This window comes from Gadus morhua, chromosome 4 (assembly GCF_902167405.1).
Source record: "Gadus morhua chromosome 4, gadMor3.0, whole genome shotgun sequence".
Taxonomy (NCBI): domain Eukaryota; kingdom Metazoa; phylum Chordata; class Actinopteri; order Gadiformes; family Gadidae; genus Gadus; species Gadus morhua.
The window spans coordinates 40,448,540-40,470,031 of record NC_044051.1 but is presented as its reverse complement, the minus strand read 5'-3'; the positions used below and the strand labels follow the sequence as shown (position 1 = coordinate 40,470,031).

Here is a 21,492-nt window from a genome sequence, read left to right as displayed (position 1 = left end):
AACATCCCCTCAAAATTGAGATTTTTGATGGGCACCCTCAAAGCGCTTCAGTTCTGACTTGCTCCCACAATACATTGATAGAAAACGGAAAATCAAGAAATATCCTAGACAAGATGGAGGACGAAAAGATGCGACCGGATTGGAAACACACAAATGTAAGTGTTTTCTCTGTAATTAACTATTAATTATTTTATTGATTATACTCTGCAGCCCGGCCGCGGTCTTCGAAGACCGGCCGCGGACTCTCGGAAGATCGCGAAAGTCCGAGCACGGGCTCTGCAGCCCGACCGTCGGACTTTCGCGGGCCGCCCGACCCCGGTTCTCGGCCGGGCTGCAGCCCGTGATCGTGCTCTGCAGCCCGGCCGGGAGCCGGGGTCGGGCGGCCCGCGGGGGTCCGACGGCCGGGCTGCAAGACCGGGCTGGATATCATGTCGTATGATATCCAGATCTTCCATGTTCTAGTGACTCCAGGTTAAAAATAAGCTTTATACTAATATATTATATTATATTAGTAACATTCTATAAGTAATATTATATATACTAATATATTATATTATATTAGTAATATTACATGGTTAATCAATGTATTTTTTGGCAGTACTATATTGTGTACATAGCTATTACATATTGTACGTAACATATGGCCATATCAACCAGTTCTGGCATATAATTCCTAATTCCTTCTTATTCGTTTTCTTTCAGGACTTCGTTGAGTCCACTGCCACCAGCCCCCCCCCCACCTCTCCCTCATGCTCCTCCACCCCAGGCACCTCTTCCACCACCCCAGACACCCCTTCCAAGAGGAGAGTGCCAGGGGGCAGGCGAGGCATGAGGAGAGCGAGGCAAAGTTGGCGGAATGGTGGAGAAGATGTGATTCTCCACCATTCTCTCAAAAGCTGAGAGAGAGTGTGTGTGTGTATATTTAGGTGTGCGTGTGTGTGTATTTTTAGATGCTTGTGTGTGTATTTTTAGATGTGTTGTTCAGTGTTTCTTATTTAAATAAAGTGTTTATTCTAAAGTGTTCTTGTTCATAACGGATTATTATCTAAGGGTGCACTCACACTAGGCCAAAATATAAATACCATTTCAGGTTAAACATCTTTACAATGGGTCTTGCTCGTTGCCCGAGACAATGGCAGCCAGTCTGTCTCTTGTAACATTACCAGGGGTCTGGTTATCTGCTAGGGGGCACGGGGAGGCCATGATGACGTCACAGGGTAGGGTTGTCCCATTTGGTAGGGGATCGGTTAGGGGTAGCAATGAGGGGAAGCAATGAGCATGAGAAATGAGGGTTAGGGTTGAGATGTAGGGTTGAGACAGTGAGCAAAGAAACGGGATTGGGCCCTACTCTTACTAAGGATAAATCACAAAGAGTGAACTTTAAGAGTGACGCGCCGTTGCTATGGATTACGTCAATTCTCGTGCACGAGTTTAGAAGCGGTCGGTTCGGTGATTGGTTGTTCAGACGAGCCCACTGAGTCACCGAAAAACAAGGAAATAGCCTAGGCTATAAAATGAATCCTATTAAGTAGTTATAGTGCAGTTAGCAGAATACACAAATGATGACAATTTTGTGCAGACCACGATAATGACGTTGTAGCCTGCACATTCAAGAGAGAGAAAGCAAACAATAAAAATACGTAAAATTTAAAAGAAAATAAATGTTATGAACTACCCAAGTGTTGACTGATTTATGCCAAGGTGTTTACCTAAAATGTGTTTTCAAAGTGATCCCTAAATGCCTGTCCACTCATCATCATCATCATCATCATCATCATCATCATCGTCTGGCTGTGGAATGTTCCTCCGCTTGCAGAGGTTGTGTAGAATGGCACATACAGTGATTACTGTGCTTGCCCTCTCTGGGGTGAGGCGTATTTCGCCTCACCCCAGAGGACATGAAACCGACGTTTCATCTGCCCAATTCCTCTCTCCACAACATTTCGTGTATGTTTGTGTGCTCTAGCATACATGGAAGAAATCAGTAAACAATAATAAATATGGATTCAACCAATAAAAGGCGTCAAAGAGCCAATACGATGTGTTTTACGCATAGGACTAAGCGTAATCTGCGTAATCACTTACATGTTATACTTTAACTGTGCTCCCGGTTGTGGATTGAGGTAGGGTGTCTAGAGCTACGTCTTGCATAGATAGTCACTGTCACCCAACAAGTGACACCCAACTGGTACATACATCTCAAAAAGCTGCCTCAGACCGCGCGCTCACCATTAAAATGCGCGAATCATGGGTAGCTGAAGATCCAGGCCACTTTGCAACAACATCCAGTAGGCCTAGGCTATGTTAAAATTTGCATCAAAAACAACCTGCGTGTTGATGGAATGCACTTTCTTCCTATTGACGAACACGTCCTCGTCTTTTGATGGCGCAATTATTTTTATGTGCGTCCCGTCAATAGCACCGACCACACTGGGCATACCTGCAAGTGCCATGAAGTTGGCTTTGATCCTGTGTAATTGTTGAATGTCCAAAGGAAAGTTTATGGCACGGCTGACTGATGTTTGCGATAATTTTAAATCGTCGGCATTGCAAAGTTGCATTTCCCCTGTTGCTAAATAACGTAGTGTGGCCAAACATTTTATTTCTGGACTAATCGGATTATTCCTGTTAGTCGGGGATGTTATTGCATCGCGCATTAACTCCACAACAAATTGATTAATCTAACATTTCGCCTCGCAGGCATTTTACGATTCTTTGTGAATAGGTCCTACTGAGTTAGGAGTCCTCTTGAGGACTTTTAAGCTCTCCTAGACTTAGGTGCTACTTTTAGGCCTAAAATACTTTGTGAATTGCTCTTAGTGAAAAAAGTTAGGAGTCCTAAATTTAAGAGTGACACGCCCATTATTTTTAGGAGTTACTCCTAAATTCGCCAGTTAGGACCTACTTTTAGCCCTAAAATCCTTTGTGAATACGGCCCCAGATGCGATAAGGGTTAGGTAGGGGTTAGGGGGCATCTTGAGGATACTACAGGTTATAGGCTGCTGAAATTGGGCATCAAACCCAGTACCTTTCAGCTGAACCCTCCACACAAGCACACACACGCACGCACGCACACACGCACACACACACACACACACACACACACACACACACACACACACACACACACACACACACACACACACACACACACACACACACACACACACACACACACACACACAACCTTTGATTTGCATACGAGATATGTCTGCCTACTTTCTCGTGCTCACGAGAAACGTTTATTTATTTATTTATCTTAACCCCATGTCCCTTTATGGGTTCCGTACCTTTCTCGGCTTTGCCCACCCAGAGATGCCCCGACCGCCCATGAGAAAATGAGCTTCAACCGTGTGAGCATCCACAAAGTTCATTTCCTGGAGAGACATCATGGCTTGCAAACGAGCGAAGCACGGCAGTTGCTCAGTTTTTGGATGTACAAATGAATACAAAAGTATGCTTTTTGTTCCTTCATCCGAGCCTCTGAAGAACCAGTGGGTTAATTTTATTTTCTCTGGAAATGATCCGCCAGTCTGCGCCAAACATTTCACCGACGACTGCTTCCTCAACTTGGGCCAATACAGAACTGGACTTGCCCAATGTCTTAACATTAAGTCTGGATCAGTACCAACTCTCCGGGGCTCAGCTACAAACCTCGGAAAAGTTAGTCAACCAACTGTACAGTATATTTATTATCACTACAACATTGTTGTTGGTTTACTGTCTATGGCTTCCGTGTTACCATTATGATGTTGCTGTAGCATTAGCTCTACAGCTAACAACCCAGTTACTCTCGCTAATGCAAAGGTAGATGGCATCAGCTATGTGTGTGAACACACACACACACACCGCGAGTGTTGTACACTTCTTTGCTTTTGATTCAACGTTCTGACTGAGCGTGCACCTCTGCAAACCAGGGGGGTAACACGAGAAGGGGCACAATTCAACAAAGGGGGTACAGGTACTGATCTCCACTGCTTGGATACCAAGGGAATGTCCCGAATCTTTAAGACTGGCTGCTCACCCTACTACAAACGAATACAACTGTCTTTTACCAGCTACGTGACTGCAGTAGTTCTAGCGTTTACTGATGAGGAGATAATGCGGCGTTCCTTTCCAGAGACACTTTTTAGCCCGTAAGTTACGAGCTGGAACTGGGAATACATCAATCTGGTACGAAATCACGGGTAGTGAATTGCTGGTTTGACTGCTGTTCCAGGGCCGTGGCCTATGCCTCTATGTTAAGACCGCTACTGAGGCTCATGTCATTACCTAAACATGCTTATCTTATATCTTCTTACAACTTGCACCAGGAATATATACAAAGTAATAAATTGAGTACTAATTTGACCTTGTTGTCTCTCCACAGCCCAGCTCATCAAGTGCTTACATTCAGCAGCTTCCCTCAAGGGATGTTGCCTGCCAGACAGACCACCTGGAAACACACACTGTAGGCACACAGCTATCCTTAAAGACTTTGCAGTCCCACTTTACAATTGAAGGTATGTACTTTCCACCCTGAGCTCATTTACTTTTGAGGAAGTAGATTCTAGGCATAATAGATTCTAGGCCGATGCTAGATTCTACCTGCGCTAAAGGGCCTGGTCCTCTTTTGGAAAAGCATTATGACCAGCGGCTTGATAAAACACGAGCCAATCTTGGGTGTTTCATTTCAAGATGGAATCAGTCGAGAGTCCAGAAGGGTTTTCAAGACAGCTGTCACATGAGCATGAGGGACTGAGTGATGCCACATGAGCTGGTTTATGATTCTTGAACATCAATGAATTCAAAATGTATATATGTTAGATGATCAGCTTACAAGGAAGGACACTTAGTCGCTTGTTATTGTCAAAATATAATATTTGCGCTTGTCTCGCATGTCGTGCTCATATCGTATATACAGTATATCATGTATTATTTATGTTGTGCTGAGATCATTTTGCGCTAGTGTTCGTTGAGTGTATAAATACATACACACTGCCTCCTTTTATGCAAATAATGTATCAAAACAATTACTTGGTCTTTTTTTTCTCCCTCTGCAGAAAACTGCGATGCCTTTGGAGACCGTAGCACGCAGCGCGGCGCCACCTCTGAGAGTCTGGGTGTGGACGGCCCTGGCTCCTCCCTCATGTCCATCCACAGCGAGGAACTGAAGTTCCTGAGCGTCTACGGAAAAGGGGAGGGCCCACTGGCGGAGGACGGCCATGACACCCTCTTCACCGCGTCAGAAGTGGAGGCCCTGAACTCGCTGTCTGCGGACCCCAGCGCGGCCAAGAGCCTGGAGCGCGGCGAGCGGCTGGTCTGCCACGAGGAGCTGAGTGTGCAGGTTGGAAATCATCTTCTCATTCACCATCCAAAAGAGAGGCTTCCTCTGTTACAACTCTAAAACAGACCCATTGAAAGCCCACACCTTTATGATTCAATGTGTCGTAGGTGGGGATTAACAACTATTCTGTGAAAATGAAAGAATATGTCTTGTGTGTGTTTCCTTCTTAATGTGGAAAGCAGCAGACCCCAGACGCCATTTCAATCGAGGTTGAAGAGGATATTGGTGGAAGCATGCCCGCTGTAGGTTAGTAATACACATTGCATCTTTGCAAGCAAACGACCTGGATCCACTGTGAGCTTACTCGATTCTACCTGCGCTAAAAAGCCTGGTCCTCTTTTGAAAAGCATAATGACCTGCGCCCTGCTAAAACATATACAGTCTATAGTAGAATGATTTACATCCTCTTCATGGCAGACGGTTGTCAGGAATGCTGAATCAGCTCTGACTCCCATTATAACTACAGTATTGGTATAACATGTGATGAGGCAACAACAGGTGACCTGGGTTGTGTCTTGATGATCTCCCCTCATCCTTAAACGGCGGAGACGTAGCGGTGCCTTCTGAGCTGGAGCCTTTGACCCTTGACCCCCCCAAAGGGGGACAAGGAAAATGCATAATCAACAAATAGAAGTTAGAAAGAAAGAATGTCAAAATATAATTCTTCCAATACACACAAGTGTGTTCAAAGTACATACTGTATCCCATTGGGCAAATAATGAATTAAAACCTTTACTTTCTCCCCGTCTTTGTTTTCTTCACTGAAGAAGACGTCAATGACATCAGAGACTGCAGCACGCAGCACGGCGCCACCTCGGAGAGTCTGCGTGTGGACGCCCCTGGCTCCTCCAACATGTCAAGTCACAACGGGGAGCTGCAGAACCTGAGCGTCTACGGACAAGGGGTGGGCCCTCTGGCGGTGGACGGCCATGACACCCTCTTTGCCGCGTCAGAACTGGAGGCCTTGAGGTCGTTGGCCGCTGACCACAGCGTGGCCAAGAGCCTGAACTGCAGCGTGAGGCTCGTCCGCCTTGAGGAGCTGACTGGGAATCAGGGCGGCCGCAAGGGTCGGCCTGGTGTCTTGTGTGGCAAGGTTATTCCCAACAAGGCCAATCAGATCCGCGTCGACGAGAAGCCGTACGGGTGCGACCAATGCATGAAGCGCTTCAGTCGGAAAGGCTACCTGAACCGCCACGTGATGACTCACTACAGGGAGAAGCCCTACATGTGTGACCAATGCGGTAAGCGCTGCCTATGGCAATGCGACCTGATCGTCCACATGAGGATTCACTCAGGCGAGAAACCCCACGAGTGTGACAAATGCATGAAGTGCTTCAGTCAGAAAGGCCAGCTGAATAGCCACATGAGGACTCACTCCGGGGAGAAGCCCTACAAGTGTGACCAATGCACGATGAGCTTCAGTCTGAATGGCACCCTGAAGACCCACATGACGATTCACTCCGGGGAGAAGCCCTACAAGTGCGTCCAATGCACGAAGAGCTTCAGTACGGGCCCCAAGCTGAAGATCCATATGAGGACACACTCCAGGGAGAAGCCCTACAAGTGCGACCAATGCACAAAGCGCTTCAGTCAGAACTCCACCCTGAAGATCCACATGAGGACTCACACCGGCGAGAAGCCCTACAAGTGTGACCAATGCATGAAGAGCTTCAGAAACAGCAACAGGTGGAAGATCCACATGAGGACTCACACCGGCGAGAAGCCCTACAGTTGTGACCAATGCACGATGTGCTTCGTAGAGAGCTCCGGGCTGAAGATCCACATGAGGACTCACACCGGCGAGAAGCCCTACAAGTGTGACCAATGCATGAAGAGCTTCAGAAACAGCAACAGGTGGAAGATCCACATGAGGACTCACACCGGCGAGAAGCCCTACAGTTGTGACCAATGCACGATGTGCTTCGTAGAGAGCACCGGGCTGAAGATCCACATGAGGACTCACACCGGCGAGAAGCCTTACAGGTGTGACCAATGCACGATGAGCTTCAGTCTGAATGGCACCCTGAAGACCCACATGACGATTCACTCCGGGGAGAAGCCCTACAAGTGCGTCCAATGCACGAAGAGCTTCAGTACGGGCCCCAAGCTGAAGATCCATATGAGGACTCACTCCAGGGAGAAGCCCTAAAAGTGCGACCAATGCACAAAGCGCTTCAGTCAGAACTCCACCCTGAAGATCCACATGAGGACTCACACCGGCGAGAAGCCCTACAAGTGTGACCAATGCATGAAGAGCTTCAGAAACAGCAACAGGTGGAAGATCCACATGAGGACTCACACCGGCGAGAAGCCCTACAGTTGTGACCAATGCACAATGTGCTTCGTAGAGAGCACCGGGCTGAAGAACCACATGAGGACTCACACCGGCGAGAAGCCTTACAGGTGTGACCAATGCAAGATGCGCTTCAGTTACCGCACCTCCCTTAAGACCCACATGAGGACTCATACCGGCGGAAAATAATAAGAATAACGTAATAATAATAATAAAAAAAACTGAAACATTTCTGTCGGTGTCCACGCATCACTCGTTGTTTTATTTGTAATGTGGTATAGCAGAGCTATAAATGGGTGAAAAAACTGCCAAGCAAAGTAAAGGTATATTAGTTAATATGAGTCTTCCGTGATGTTTAGTATAGTAATGGCAATTAAAAGGTAACACTCGCTATGGGAACGGGGGGCACAAAACTGAATCTCGCCTAGGGCTACCAAAGGGCTAGAACCGGCCCTGGCTGCTGCGACCCAAGCTATTTGTGTGTGCACATGCTCAAGCACACAGGCAATGGGGTGCTTTGCCATTGGGTAACCGGACGCCTGGATTGACACCTCTAGCCTGTATTTGTAAATATATATATCACAATTAAACGCTTTCCAACTTTTGATTTGCTTTCCGTTTTTATTGTTATTAATTTATGCCTGTGTGATGAAGAATGACTTGTTTCTCTGACACTTCTGACAGCAAAATATTTGATTTAATTTTGGCGCTTGATCATGGGAAGATACAGGAAGCAAAGTTACCAAGCATACATTCAATGAGACGAGGGGTTTAGTTGATTCTTATAGGAAACGTTCACATCGTGGGTTAATACAATGGTGAGGGGGACTGGCCATTTTGGAGTTTAGTTTTCGCCAGAGGAGAGACCAAGTTAAATTGCAATACGCAATATGGGTGAAGTGGACATGGCTGCAAGACATTTAAAGGAATCTACACAACAAAGAAATCGGTCGATTGGCGTCAGTATCAGACTCGGTGGCTACAGTTGCAATGCAAACGGGAATTATCACAACACGTTAAATTAGAGAGGACGGGAGGTATCTAGGTCCAATGAGAATGTATAGAAATTCCTTTAAACTGACTCAAATTAGGAATTTGGTTGTTATTCTGATATTGAGGCAAATCACTGTCCTATAGACTATAGGACAGTGATTTGCCTCAATCACTGAGTGTGACACCTTGCCAGCAGACTGGAAAAAAAAAATGACAAACCTTCTGCAAGTTTGTCATTTTTACCAGTCTGCTGGCAAGGTGTCACACACAACGATGCCAGGCAGATGGGTAAACTACTTGGTGGTGGAGAGATGTACACTGAAGATGTCAGAGGCCGTTCAGAACCGCCACCAGTATCACCCACTTTATAACACTTTCATGGATCAAGAGAAAAGTAGTGGTGGCAGTGGTGGACATCTCCCCTTGTTTCACTGCATGATGTAAAGATAATTGTACTTTTTTTTGCAGCGGAACGGCTTGGTCTGCATTACATAGTTTGATCAGAAGAGTGTTTATTGTTGCTGAATAATATAAACTTATTTTGGTAATGATTTTCATTATTTGCTATCATTGGCTTTATTCAATCATAATATTCCATGGAAGGGGTTGCATTTGTTTGGTACCACTGCCCTTGATTACCTGGACAAGTCCCAAAATACACTCCACACAAACAGGCAAATACAGTACCAAAGGTTATTATGACACATCAATACATAGGACATGACGCAGTATGGGTGAGAAAATAGTTCAGGTATAATAATAAAAATAAGATAACAAAAGATGAAAGTACAAAAGATGTACTGGATGCCCTCTATAGAAATGTAATATTTTAGACAGGGCTGATCAGATGGTAGGCCTAAAACTGTCTGGCATAGGTAAATATTTGAGCAAACAAAATAGTCGGTATGAATACAGAGGGGTTAACAGATTGAGGTTGTCTAAAAAGTGGTTAAAGAAAAGTTTCTCAGTCTAAAACTTTCTTTTAGACTAATGTAGAACTACATCATTGGAAAATAGGTAAATGGCATAATGCTTTCTTTGACTGATTGTTGTACAATCTGGTAATTGATGAAGCCTCACTTCTCCACTCCTTAACATTGTATTATTCTTCGTTAGTTAGTTTCTGTTAGTGACATAAACGATGACAAACCTATTTATTAATAGCAAAAACACAATATGTATATGCGAAAGACAGTGCAAACACGTTTTTTATGTTCACTTGATTTTTATTAAAAATGTAAATCAATCAAAAATATGAATACAAATAAAAAATACAGATGAATCTTCATTCAAATAGTCATAGACAATAGACTACATTGTTACTATAGTGGAATAAGGTGTCCTCACATCAATAATAATTTCAAATAATTCAATATTTCAATTTTTCTTGAAACGTTCGTTTAGTAAACGTTTATGTAGTAGCTACTAGGGGAAAAACCACATGACATCCGACATCCAGGCAAATCCAGGCGCTGCTTTGACCGAGTATCCGAATTCCCGACTGTCCCTGAACTAACCACGATGACGTGCTGCGCTGTAGGCAGGCCTTGGCGTGTGACGTGCATAACATGGGAGGGGCTTGACCGGCTGGAGCCCATGAGAAAATGAGCTACGACCGTTTGCGCGTACACAATGTTCTTTCCTGGAGAGACATCATGGCTTGCAAACGAGCGAAGCGCAGTAGTTGCGCATTGTTTGGATGTACAAATGAAAACAAAAGTTTGTTTTTTGTTCCTTCATCCGAGCCTCTAAAGAACCAGTGGGTTAATTTTGATTTTCTCTGGAAATGATCCGCCAGTCTGCGCCAAACATTTCACCGACGACTGCTTCCTCAACTTGGGCCAATACAGAGCTGGACTTGCTCAACGTCTGAAAATCAAGTCTGGATCAGTACCAACTCTCCTCGGCTCAGCTACAAACCTCGGACAAGTAAGTCAACCAACACTATATCATGCTGTTGGCTTACTGTGTATGATTACCTTGTTACGCTTATAATGTAGCTGTAGCATTAGCTCTAAAGCTAACAGCCCAGCTACTGTCGCTAATGCAAAGGTAGAGATGGCATCAGGTATGTGTGTGTGAACACTAACACACACGGACGCACACACGCACGCACGCGCACACACACACACACCCACAAACTCTGTAACGCGAGTGGGTTTGTTATTTGGATCACCGTTCTGACTGAGCGTGCACCTCTGCAAACCAGGGGGAGAAGGGGCACAATTCAACAAAGGGGGTACAGGTGCTGATCTCTCTACTGCTTGGATACCAAGGGAATGTTCCGAATCTTTAAGACTGTCTGCTCACCCTACTACAAACGAATACAACTGTCTTTTACCAGCTACGGGACTGCAGTAGTTCTAGCGCTTACTGATGAGGAGGTAATGCTGCGTTCCTTTCCAGGGACACTTTTTAGCCCCAAAGTTACGAGCTAGAATTAGGCCGACGGTTCAATATGCCGAATAGGCCTACATATAATTAAGCAATAGATCACGACAGGCTGTGGTATGTGCTCATTATACCACTGTGAAGGGGGTCGCCGGCCCTCCGCTGCGCGTCGGGGCCGGACAACGCCCCTTAAAGGTTGTATAGGTGATTTGCTTTTTTGGCCATTTTTGCAAAATTACTTGAAATCCTTATCATAACCCGCTTACAGCCACTGAGTTAGAAGTACTGACATGAAAATTAAACAAGTCAATCATCTGTGGAACGGGCAGGGCTCGAAAAACTCCAGCCAATCATTTCCATTGCCACCGAGTTGCATTGGACAGTAAGTACGTCAATCAAACGGTCGTACTGCACTCCCCCTCCCCCGCGCCCCGCGCGCGACCCCTTCGTGCAGTACTCGTGACCCAGAGCTCGTGACCCAGAGCAAGCTCCTGTTTGTTGTTATCCTGCGGTAGCTACTGGAACTAGTTAATCCACATTTGGACCTAGCAGTAGAAGACAATTTCCATGGCAGACAAGACGCCACCATCCCCACCACCACCACCACCACCAGCAAAGAGAAGGAAAACTCTTTTTCAGAGAGTAATTGATAATAAAAACGCTGAAAGAGAAAAACTGAAATCAAGAATAATCCTAGGCGCTGCTTTCGAACGTTGGCGGCAACTGAAGGACGAGAAGGGTCTAAAAACCGATGCTTGTGTGGCGGTTGACCTAGTTTCAAAGTTTATACCGTTTATACTCGGTAATACCGGTGTGGAGACGAGTGTATTACTCGGTGTGAAAATGTCCACACCGCGGCAACCCTAGTGAAAACCAGGACTTCCAATACAATTATATGAAACAAACATACATTTTCTAAAAATAGTAATGATTTATGTGACCGTTTAATGTTTATAACATCTGGTCCAACCATTGCAGCGAGAACGTATTCTCAGCAGGGGGTGCTGGGAAAAAAAAAAACTCTGCACTAGACTCGCAACTCGTTACATTGATAAAAAAAGATGTATAGCAGCGCAGCTCAATTACACCAGTGCATGCGCGGACAGTTGAAAATCGATCGTTCACATCCAGCTGCTCACAGAACAAGTTTAGCGCACCACCGCTACCCTCACACTTTTTCATATAACCTTTTTTCAGCACTAGGTCATATGAGCATTAAATAAATGCTGCGTCTCAAAATGCCTTGGACAGCAGCGAGGATGACTCGCTTTGCCACGGGCCGAAACAGTTCGGAGCGACCACAGCCAGAGCGAACGCAGCGGGGCAGAGGAGTGTCAGGAATAGTCTTTGGTGTACACATCAGTACGGCCTATTTGCACTACTGTTTAGTGGCAATGCAGTGTTTTATTCGATGCCTTTTTATTTTCGTATATTATTTCAATGAATACAATTTATTTATTCATAAAAAACGGATCTGGTCTTCAAATCTTTTTTCCAAATATAGGTCGTCTTACAATGGGGTTTGTGTTTATATTCGGACCAATACGGTACAGCGGGCGCTCACATGACGTTAAGCATTTCCTGGTGCATAATGTGACGCTTCAGAACCTAAAATCCCGTTTCTCCCCGTTGACACGACAACACATAACCGGCGTTTTCAGAAATCTCCACTTTGGCCGGAGTTTTTAGAAATGATCGTTTTCTGTGATAAGACAGGGCCTCGGACAGGGGGTGTTGCAGCACCCCCAGCACTCCTACTTCCCGCGGTACTGGGTGCAACTTACAGCTGAATGTAGTGCCATGTTGTTAAACGAAAACCTACGCTAGCCTGGCTCGCTCTCGCGCATCTCTGTTCGCGCTCGTGCATGATTGCGCGTCCAGGTACTTGGAATGGGTGGAGTCAGAGTCAGCGTTGAAGGAGAGGGGGTAGGACCATTTGAGTTGCGTATTTTCAAAATCTGCTGGCGTTTCGCAAATCACCTACCCAACCTTTAACAGTGGTATAATGAGCACATGCCACTGACTGTAGTGATCTATTGCTTTTATGCAACGGTTACTATTATGGCAAAACGAAAGTCATAGACGCACTACATTTAAAAAGAAACCAAGAAAGTCAAAGTAGCAGTTTTATTAAAGTTCAACTTTAATACAACTTTATTAACTTTCACAAAATGATTGGGCGTCATAGCAGTCATGTATACGCTCATTATACAACAGTTGGGAACCAATCAGATCGCTGAATTTAGGCCCCGTTGTATAAAATTCTTTAATAAAACGGCTACTTTGTCTTTCTTGGTTTCTTTTTAAATGTAGTGTGTCTATGACTTTCGTTTTGCCATAATAGTAACCGTTGTATAAAAGCAATAGATCACTTCAGTCAGTGGTATGTGCTCATTATACCACTGTGCAGGGGGTCGCCGGCCCTCCGCTGCGCGTCGGGGCTGGACAACGCCCCTTAACAGTGGTATAATGAGCACATACCACAGCCTGGCGTGATCTATTGCTTGATTCTCTCTGTCTCTGTCTCTGTCTCTCTCTCTCTCTCTCTCTCTCTCTCTCTCTCTCTCTCTCTCTCTCTCTCTCTCTCTCTCTCTCTCTCTCTCTCTCTCTCTCTCTCTCTCTCTCTCTCTCTCTCTCTCTCTCTCTCTCTCTCTCTCTCTCTCTCTCTCTCTCTCTCTCTCTCTCTCTCTCTCTCTCTCTCTCTCTCTCTCTCTCTCTCTCTCTCTCTCTCTGAGAGCAAAGTGACACGAGAGAGAGAAAGAGAGATAATCAAGCAATAGATCACTATTTGGTATAATGAGCACATACCACACGACAGGCTGTGGTATGTGCTCATTATACCACTGTTAAGGGGCGTTGTCCGGCCCCGACGCGCAGTGGAGGGCCGGCGACCCCCTTAACAGTGGTATAATGAGCACATGCCACTGACTGAAGTGATCTATTGCTTGATTCTCTCTCTCTCTCTCTCTCTCTCTCTCTCTCTCTCTCTCTCTCTCTCTCTCTCTCTCTCTCTCTCTCTCTCTCTCTCTCTCTCTCTCTCTCTCTCTCTCTCTCTCTCTCTCTCTCTCTCTCTCTCTCTCTCTCTCTCTCTCTCTCTCTCTCTCTCTCTCTCTCTCTCTCTCTCTCTCCCTCCCCCTCTCTCTCTCTCTCTCTCTCCCCCTCTCTCTCTCCCTCCCCCTCTCTCTCTCCCTCCCCCTCTCTCTTCCCCCCCCTCCCCTTTTTTTTTTCCTTTCTTTTATTTGAGCCGCTTATTTCCGAACCCTTAGTTTTGGTTGGTTGGGGCCCCCCCCTATGGGGACCCCAAGCGGCCGCGGCCTATGCAACTATGTTACAAATACACACTGCCTCCTTTAATGCAAATAATGTATCAGAACAATGACTTTGTCTTTTTTTTCTCCCTCTGCAGAAGACTGCGATGCCTTTGGAGACCGTAGCACGCAGCGCGGCGCCACCCCAGCGTCTGGGTGTGGACGCCCCTGGCTCCTCCCACATGTCCAGTCACAGCGAGGAGCTGAAGATCCTGATCGTCCATGGAAAAGGGGAGGGACCACTGGCGGTGGACGGCCATGACACCCTCTTCACCGCGTCTGAAGTGGAGGCCCTGAACTCGCTGTCTGCGGACCACAGCGCGGCCAAGAGCCTGGAGCGCGGCGAGCGGCTGGTCTGCCGCGAGGAGCTGAGTGTGCAGGTTGGAAATCATCTTCTTATTCACCCTCCAAAAGAGAGGCTTCCTCTGTTACAACTCTAAAACAAACCCATAGAAAGCCCACACCTTTATGATTCAATGTGTCGTAAGTGGGGATTAACAACTATTCTGTGAAAATGAAAGAATATGTCTTGTGTGTGTTTCCTTCTTTATGTGTAAAGCAGGAGACCCCAGACACCATTTCAATCAAGGTTGAAGAGGATATTGGTGGAGGCATGCCCGCTGGAGGTTAGTTATACACATTGCATCTACGGAAGCAAACGACCTGGATCAACTGAGAATGTACTTGATTCTGCCTGCGCTAAAAAGCCTGGTCCTCTTTGGAAAAGCCCAGGACCAGCGCCCTGCTAAAACACGAGTCAAACTTGGGAGTTGCATTTCAAAGATGGAATCAGTCAAGAGTCGAAACAGGGTTTCAAGACGGATGCCACATGAGCTGCTTCATTCTCAAACTCTTCTCAAATTCAAAATGTATAAATGTTAGCTGATCAGCTTACAGGGAAGGACACGTTGTCGCTTGTTATTGTCAAAATAGAGTATTGCGCTTGTCTCGCATGTCATGTTGTGCTCAGATCATTTTGCGCTGGTGTTCGTTGAGTTTCCTTCACCTGGTCACCCGCTTGAGCTTTGAGTCTAGGGAGGAGGGTGCTGGAGGAGACATCCCTCTCCAAAACTGTGAATCTGTGTCTGCAGTACACATTTTAAACCCTCTGTGTCAATGTTACATACACGTACATAAATTTAAAGAGTTTCATTCACGTGTACAAATACACACTGCCTCCTTTTACGGCTTTAATGTATCAAAACAATGACGTTGTCTTTTTTTCTCCCTCTGCAGAATACTGCGCTGCCTTTGGAGACCCTAGCACGCAGCGCGGCGCCAGCTCGGAGAGTCTGGGTGTGGACGCCCCTGGCTCCTCCCACCTGGCCAGTCACAGGGAGGAGCTGAAGATTGTGATTGTCCACGAAAAACGGGAGGGCCCTCTGGCGACGGACGGCCGTGAGGAGCTGAGTGTGCAGGTTGGAGATCATCTTCTCATTCAGCATCCAAAAGAGAGGCTTCCTCTGTTACAACTCCAGCACACACCCTTGTAAAGCACACACATTTGTGATGCAAATATTCTGTGAAAATGAAAGAATATGTCTTGTGTGTGTTTCCTTCTGTATGGAAAGCAGCAGACCCCAGACACCATTTCAATAAAGGTTGAAGAGGATGTTGGTGGAGTCATGCCCGCTGTAGGTTAGTAACACACATTGCATCTACGCAAGCAAACGACCGGGATCAACTGAGAATGTACTCGAGTCTACCTGCGCTAAAAAGCCTGATCCTCCATGACCAGTGCCCTGCTAAAACACGAATCAAAAGGGTTTTAAGACAGATGTCACATGAGCTGGTTTATCATTCCCAAACATCACTGAATTCAAAATGTATTTTAGCTGATCATCTTATAAGGAAGGACACGTTGTCGCTTGTTATTGTCAAAATAGAATATTTACGCTTGTCTTGCATGTCATGTTGTGCCCAGATCATTTTGCGCTGGTGTTCGTTGAGTTTCCTTCACCTGGTCACCCGCTTGAGCTTTGAGTCCAGGGGGGAGGGTGCTGGAGGAGACGTCCCTCTCCAAAACTGTCAATCTGTGTCGGCAGTACACATTTTAAACCCTCTGGGTCAATGTTACGTACACATATATTTAAAAAGTTTCTTTCACGTGTACAAATATACACTGCCTCCCTTCATGCAAATAATGTTTTCGAAACAATTACTTTCTCTTTATTTTTTTCTCCTTCTGCAGAATACTGCGGCGCATCCTCAGAAAGTCTGGGTGTGGACGCCCCTGGCCCCTCCCACATGGCCAGTCACACCATTTCAATCAAGGTTGAAGAGGGTATCTGTGGAGACATGCCCGCTCTAGGTTAGTAATACACATTGCGTCTTTGCAAGCTAACGACCTGAATCAACTGAGAATGTACTCAAGTCCACCTGCGCTAAAAAGCCTGGTCCTCTTTTGAAAAGCATCATGACCAGAGCCCTGCTAAAACATGAGGACTATTTATACAGTTCATAGTAGAATGATTTACATCTTCTTCATGGCAGATGTCAGGAATGATGAATCTGCTCAGACTCTTATTATAACTACTGTATTAGTAAAGCAGGTGATCGGAAACAACAGATGACCTGGGTTGTGTCTTGATGACCTCCCCACATCCTTAAAAGGCGGAGACGTAGCGGTGCCTTCTCAGTAGGAGCCTTTGACCCTTGACCCCCCCAAGGGGAACAAGGGAAATGCATAATCCACAAATAGAAGTCAGAAAGAATGTCAAAATATAATTCTTCCCAGAGACACAAGTGTGTACAAAGAATATACTGTATCCCTTTGTGCAAATAATGAATTAAAACCACTACTTTCTCGCCGTCTTTGTTTTCCTCTCTGAAGAAGACGGCAATGACATCAGAGACTGCAGCACGCAGCGCGGCGCCACCTCAGAGAGTCTGCGTGTGGACGCCCCTGGCTCCTCCCACATGTCAAGTCCGAACAGGGATCTGAACCTGAGCGTCTACGGACAAGGGGAGGGCCCTCTGGCGGTGGACGGTCATGACACCCTCCACGCTGCGTCACAACTGGAGGCCTTGAGCTCGCTGTCCGCTGACCACAGCGTGGCCAAGAGCCTGAACTGCAGCGTGCAGCTCGTCCCCCTTGAGGAGCTGACTGGGCAGCAGGGCGGCTGCAAGGGCCGGCCCGGTGTCTTGGGTGGCAAGGTTATTCCCAACAAGACCTATCAGATCCACACCGTCGAGAAGCCGTACCGGTGCGAACAATGCATGAAGCGCTTCAGTCGGAAAGGCTACCTGAACCGACACGTGATGACTCACTCCGGGGAGAAGCCCTACAAGTGTGACCAATGCATGATGCGCTTCCAACGGCAATGCGACCTGACGATCCACATGAGGACTCACTCCGGCGAGAAGCCCTACAGGTGTGACCAATGCACGAAGCGCTTCAGTCAGAAAGGCAGCCTGAAGCTCCACATGAGAACTCACTCCGGGGAGAAGCCCTACAGGTGTTACCAATGCACGATGAGTTTCAGTCTGAATGGCACCCTGAAGACCCACATGAGGACTCATTCCTTGGAGAAGCCCTACAGATGTGACCAATGCACGATGAGCTTCAGTCTGAAAGACACCCTGAAGATCCACATGAGGATTCACTCAAGGGAGAAGCCCTACAAGTGTGACCAATGCGTGAAGCGCTATATTCATTTTTCCGCCCTGAAGACCCACATGAGGACTCACACCGGGGAGAAGCCCTACAAGTGTGACCAATGCACGAAGCGCTTCGGTCTGAAAGGCACCCTGAAGACCCACATGAGGACTCACTCCGGGGAGATGCCCTACAAGTGTAAACGATGCAAGAAGCGCTTCGGAGAGAGCTCCAAGCTGAAGCTCCACAAGAGGACTCTCTCCGGCGCGAAGCCCTACATGTGTGCCCAATGCACGGAGACCTTCAGTCCGAGCTCCAAACTCAAGATCCACATGAGGACTCACACCGGCGAGAAGGCGTACGGGTGCGACCAATACATGAAGAGCTCAGTGGCGGAGCAAGAACATTTTGAATGGGATGGCCAGGGTGAGACCAGAGATTATTTTGGGGTGGCATATAAATCTTGACATGATATAAGACATCTTGAAACGGGGGGAATATTTAAGGCACGCTGTAACTCTACATCATAATTTTAATTCAGACAGCGGTGTAATTATCAATTACACTTTATCCATTTCTTGCAATTACTTATGAGTTCATTTTTATTACATCCATAAACCTCATCAGAATCTCAGACGGTTTTGTTTTCATTTTTCATTTTTAAATAGATGATTTATTCAAGAAGAGTATAATTTCATTTTTTCCCCAGAAATTAGATTCAGGGCTAATTAAAAAGGATCCGGGGCTTTAGCCCCGAATAAAACAGCCTAGCGACGCCACTGCAGGTTGGTCTCAGTTGGTCCCTTGCAAGCCCACACCCCTAAACCTCTGTGGAGTCTACTCATTTTACTGAAACAGTATCAAAACAATTACTTTCTGTAAAAAATGTTTCCCTCTGCAGAAGACTGCGATGCCTTTGGGGACCGCAGCCCACAACGTGGCGCCGCCTCGGCGATTCTGGGTGTGGACGCCCCTGGCTCCTCCCACATGTCCATCCACAGCGAGGAACTGAAGATCTTGAGCGTCCACGGAAAAGGGGAGGGCCCACTGGCGGTGGACGGCCATGACACCCTCTCCACCGCGTCCGAAGTGGAGGCCCTGAACTCGCTGTCTGCGGACCACAGCGCGGCCGAGAGCCTGGAGCGCGGCGAGCGGCTGGTCTGCCACGAGGAGCTGAGTGTGCAGGTTGGAAATCATCTTCTTATTCACCACCCAAAAGAGAGGCGTCCTCTGTTAAACCCCCAGCCCAAAGCCTTAGAAAGTACACACCTCTATGATTAGGTAAATGTTTTTACACTGCCAAATATGGGGTGTAAAAACGATCCCCACCTTTTTCCCTGCATGGACCGCGCGTTTACACTGACCGAGGTAATTTAGCGGCTTGATTTCGCACCCCAATTTACTCTCTCGGACCCTACACACATTGGCAGTTTCATGTTGATGTAAATGCGATAAGACAGCTTTGCGGTTCTAGGGGCGAGGCTTGGGTAGAGGTGTTGCTGCATTGTCTCTACAACAGAGACGATGCAGCGATATTAACATGAAAAGTTGTAACTGGAGAGAAGGTGAAATCCGTGAGCTGCTGACCATCATGGGAGAGAAGGTGATGCAGTCGCATTTAACGAAGACGAATGATGGTCGATCTAAGAGAAAGTACCAGACAAACTTTCCTTACAATGCTTTGTCAGCAAAGTGGTTAGCAAAATAAAGAATATGTTGGCATTTACTATTCTGTGCAATTGAACGAATATGTCATTGTGTGTGTTTCCTTCTTTATGTGGAAAGCAGCAGACCCCAGACACCATTTCAATCAAGGTTGAAGAGGATATTGGTGGAGGCATGCCCGCTGTAGGTTAGTAATACACATTGCATCCATGCAAGCAAACGACCTACCAACTGAGAATGTACTAGATTCTACCTGTGCTATAAAGCCTGGTCCTCAGCCAGGAAAAGCATCATGACCAGAGCCCTGCTAAAACACGAGGGGTACTTATACAGTTCATAGTAGAATGATTTACATCTTCTTCATGGCAAACAGGTGTCAGGAATGCTGTGACTCCCATTATACAGTATTGGTATAACATGTGATGAGGCAACAACAGGTGACCTGGGTTGTGTTTTTATGACCTCCCCACATCCTTAAAAGGCGGAGACGAAGCGGTGCCTTCTCAGCTGGAGCCTTTGACCCTTGACCCCCCACAACCAACCAACCAACCCAACGATGAAAATGCATAAATCTAAAAATAGAAGTTGGACAGAAAGAAATATAAAATATAATTCTTCCAATACACAGTGTGTACATAGTACATACTGAATCCCTTTGTGCCAATAATGGATTAAAACCTTGACTTTCTCTCTGTCTCTGTTTTTCTCTCTGAAGAAGACGTCAATGTCATCAGAGACTGCAGCACGCAGCGCGGCGCCACCTCAGAGAGTTTGCGTGTGGACGCCCCTGGCTCCTCCCACATGTCCAGTCACAGCGGGGAGCTGCGCATCCTGAGCGTCTACGGACAAGGGGAGGGCCCACTGGCAGTGGACGTCCATAACACCCTCTTTGCCGCGTCAGAACCGGAGGCCTTGAGCTCGCTGTCCGCTGACCACAGCGTGTTCAAGAGCCTGAACTGCAGCGTGCGGCTCGTCCGCCTTGAGGAGCTGACTGGGCATCAGGGCGGCCGCAAGGGCCGGCCCGGTGTCTTGTGTGGAAAGGTTATTCCCAACAATGCCAATATGATCGTCCACATGAGGACTCACAACGACGAGAAGCCGTACCAGTGCGACCAATGCATGAATCGCTTCCAATGGCAAAGCGACCTGAAGATCCACATGAGGACTCACTCCGGGGAGAAGCCCTACAAGTGCGACCAATGCACGAAGCGCTTCAGTCGGAAAAGCCACCTTAAGATCCACATGAGGACTCACACCGGCGAGAAGCCCTACAGGTGTGGCCAATGCATTAAGCGCTTCGGAGAGAGCTCCAAGCTGAAGCTCCACATGAGGACTCACTCTGGCGAGAAGCCCTACAGGTGTGCCCAATGCACGAAGCGCTTCAGTCAGAGCTCTGCCCTGAAGACCCACATGAGGACTCACACAAGCGAGAAGCCGTACAGGTGTGACCAATGCACGATGCGCTTCAGTCGTGTCTCCACCCTGAAGATCCACATGAGGACTCACTCCGGCGAGAAGCCCTACAAGTGTGACCAATGCACGATGCGCTTCAGTCGGAAAGGCTCTCTGATGATCCACATGAGGACTCACTCCGGGGAGAAGCCCTACAAGTGTGACCAATGCACGATGCGCTTCAGTCATGGCTCCGCCCTGAAGATTCACGTGAGGACTCACTCTGGTTAGAAGTGCACATGCTCATGCACACGGACAATGGGGTGCTTTAACATGGGGTACAAGATGCTTTGACACCTCTATCCTGTATTTGTTTAACATTGCTGACTAAACACTTTCCAACTTTTGATTCGCTTTCTGTTTTTATTGTTAATAATTTAAAGGCAATATACATGTATTGCAGTGTTAAGGAATTCATGTTTTTTTCATTCAGATATGTCAATCAACATGTATAAATTGCTGTCAG

General features: G+C 46.8%; 1 protein-coding gene and 1 pseudogene across 3 annotated transcripts; both read left to right on the top strand.

Annotated features, from left to right (window-relative positions):
• Window positions 1-3,340: 3,340 nt before the first annotated feature.
• LOC115541311 (uncharacterized) lies at window positions 3,341-5,469 on the top strand. 3 transcript variants are annotated; one of them, XM_030353000.1, is made up of 3 exons: window positions 3,341-3,454; window positions 4,370-4,502; window positions 5,043-5,469. In XM_030353000.1, exons 1-3 carry the CDS (start codon window positions 3,443-3,445, stop codon window positions 5,384-5,386), a joined length of 489 nt encoding a protein of 162 aa, XP_030208860.1. In that variant the 5' UTR covers window positions 3,341-3,442; the 3' UTR covers window positions 5,387-5,469. The 3 variants fall into 3 exon arrangements, with proteins under 3 accessions (XP_030208860.1, XP_030208857.1, XP_030208859.1); XM_030352997.1 differs by having other exon boundaries at window positions 3,341-3,678; window positions 5,043-5,458; XM_030352999.1 differs by having other exon boundaries at window positions 3,341-3,663; window positions 5,043-5,445.
• Window positions 5,470-5,510: 41 nt separating this feature from the next.
• LOC115541767 (zinc finger protein 91-like) lies at window positions 5,511-19,657 on the top strand (annotated as a pseudogene).
• The last annotated feature ends 1,835 nt before the right edge of the window (window positions 19,658-21,492 follow it).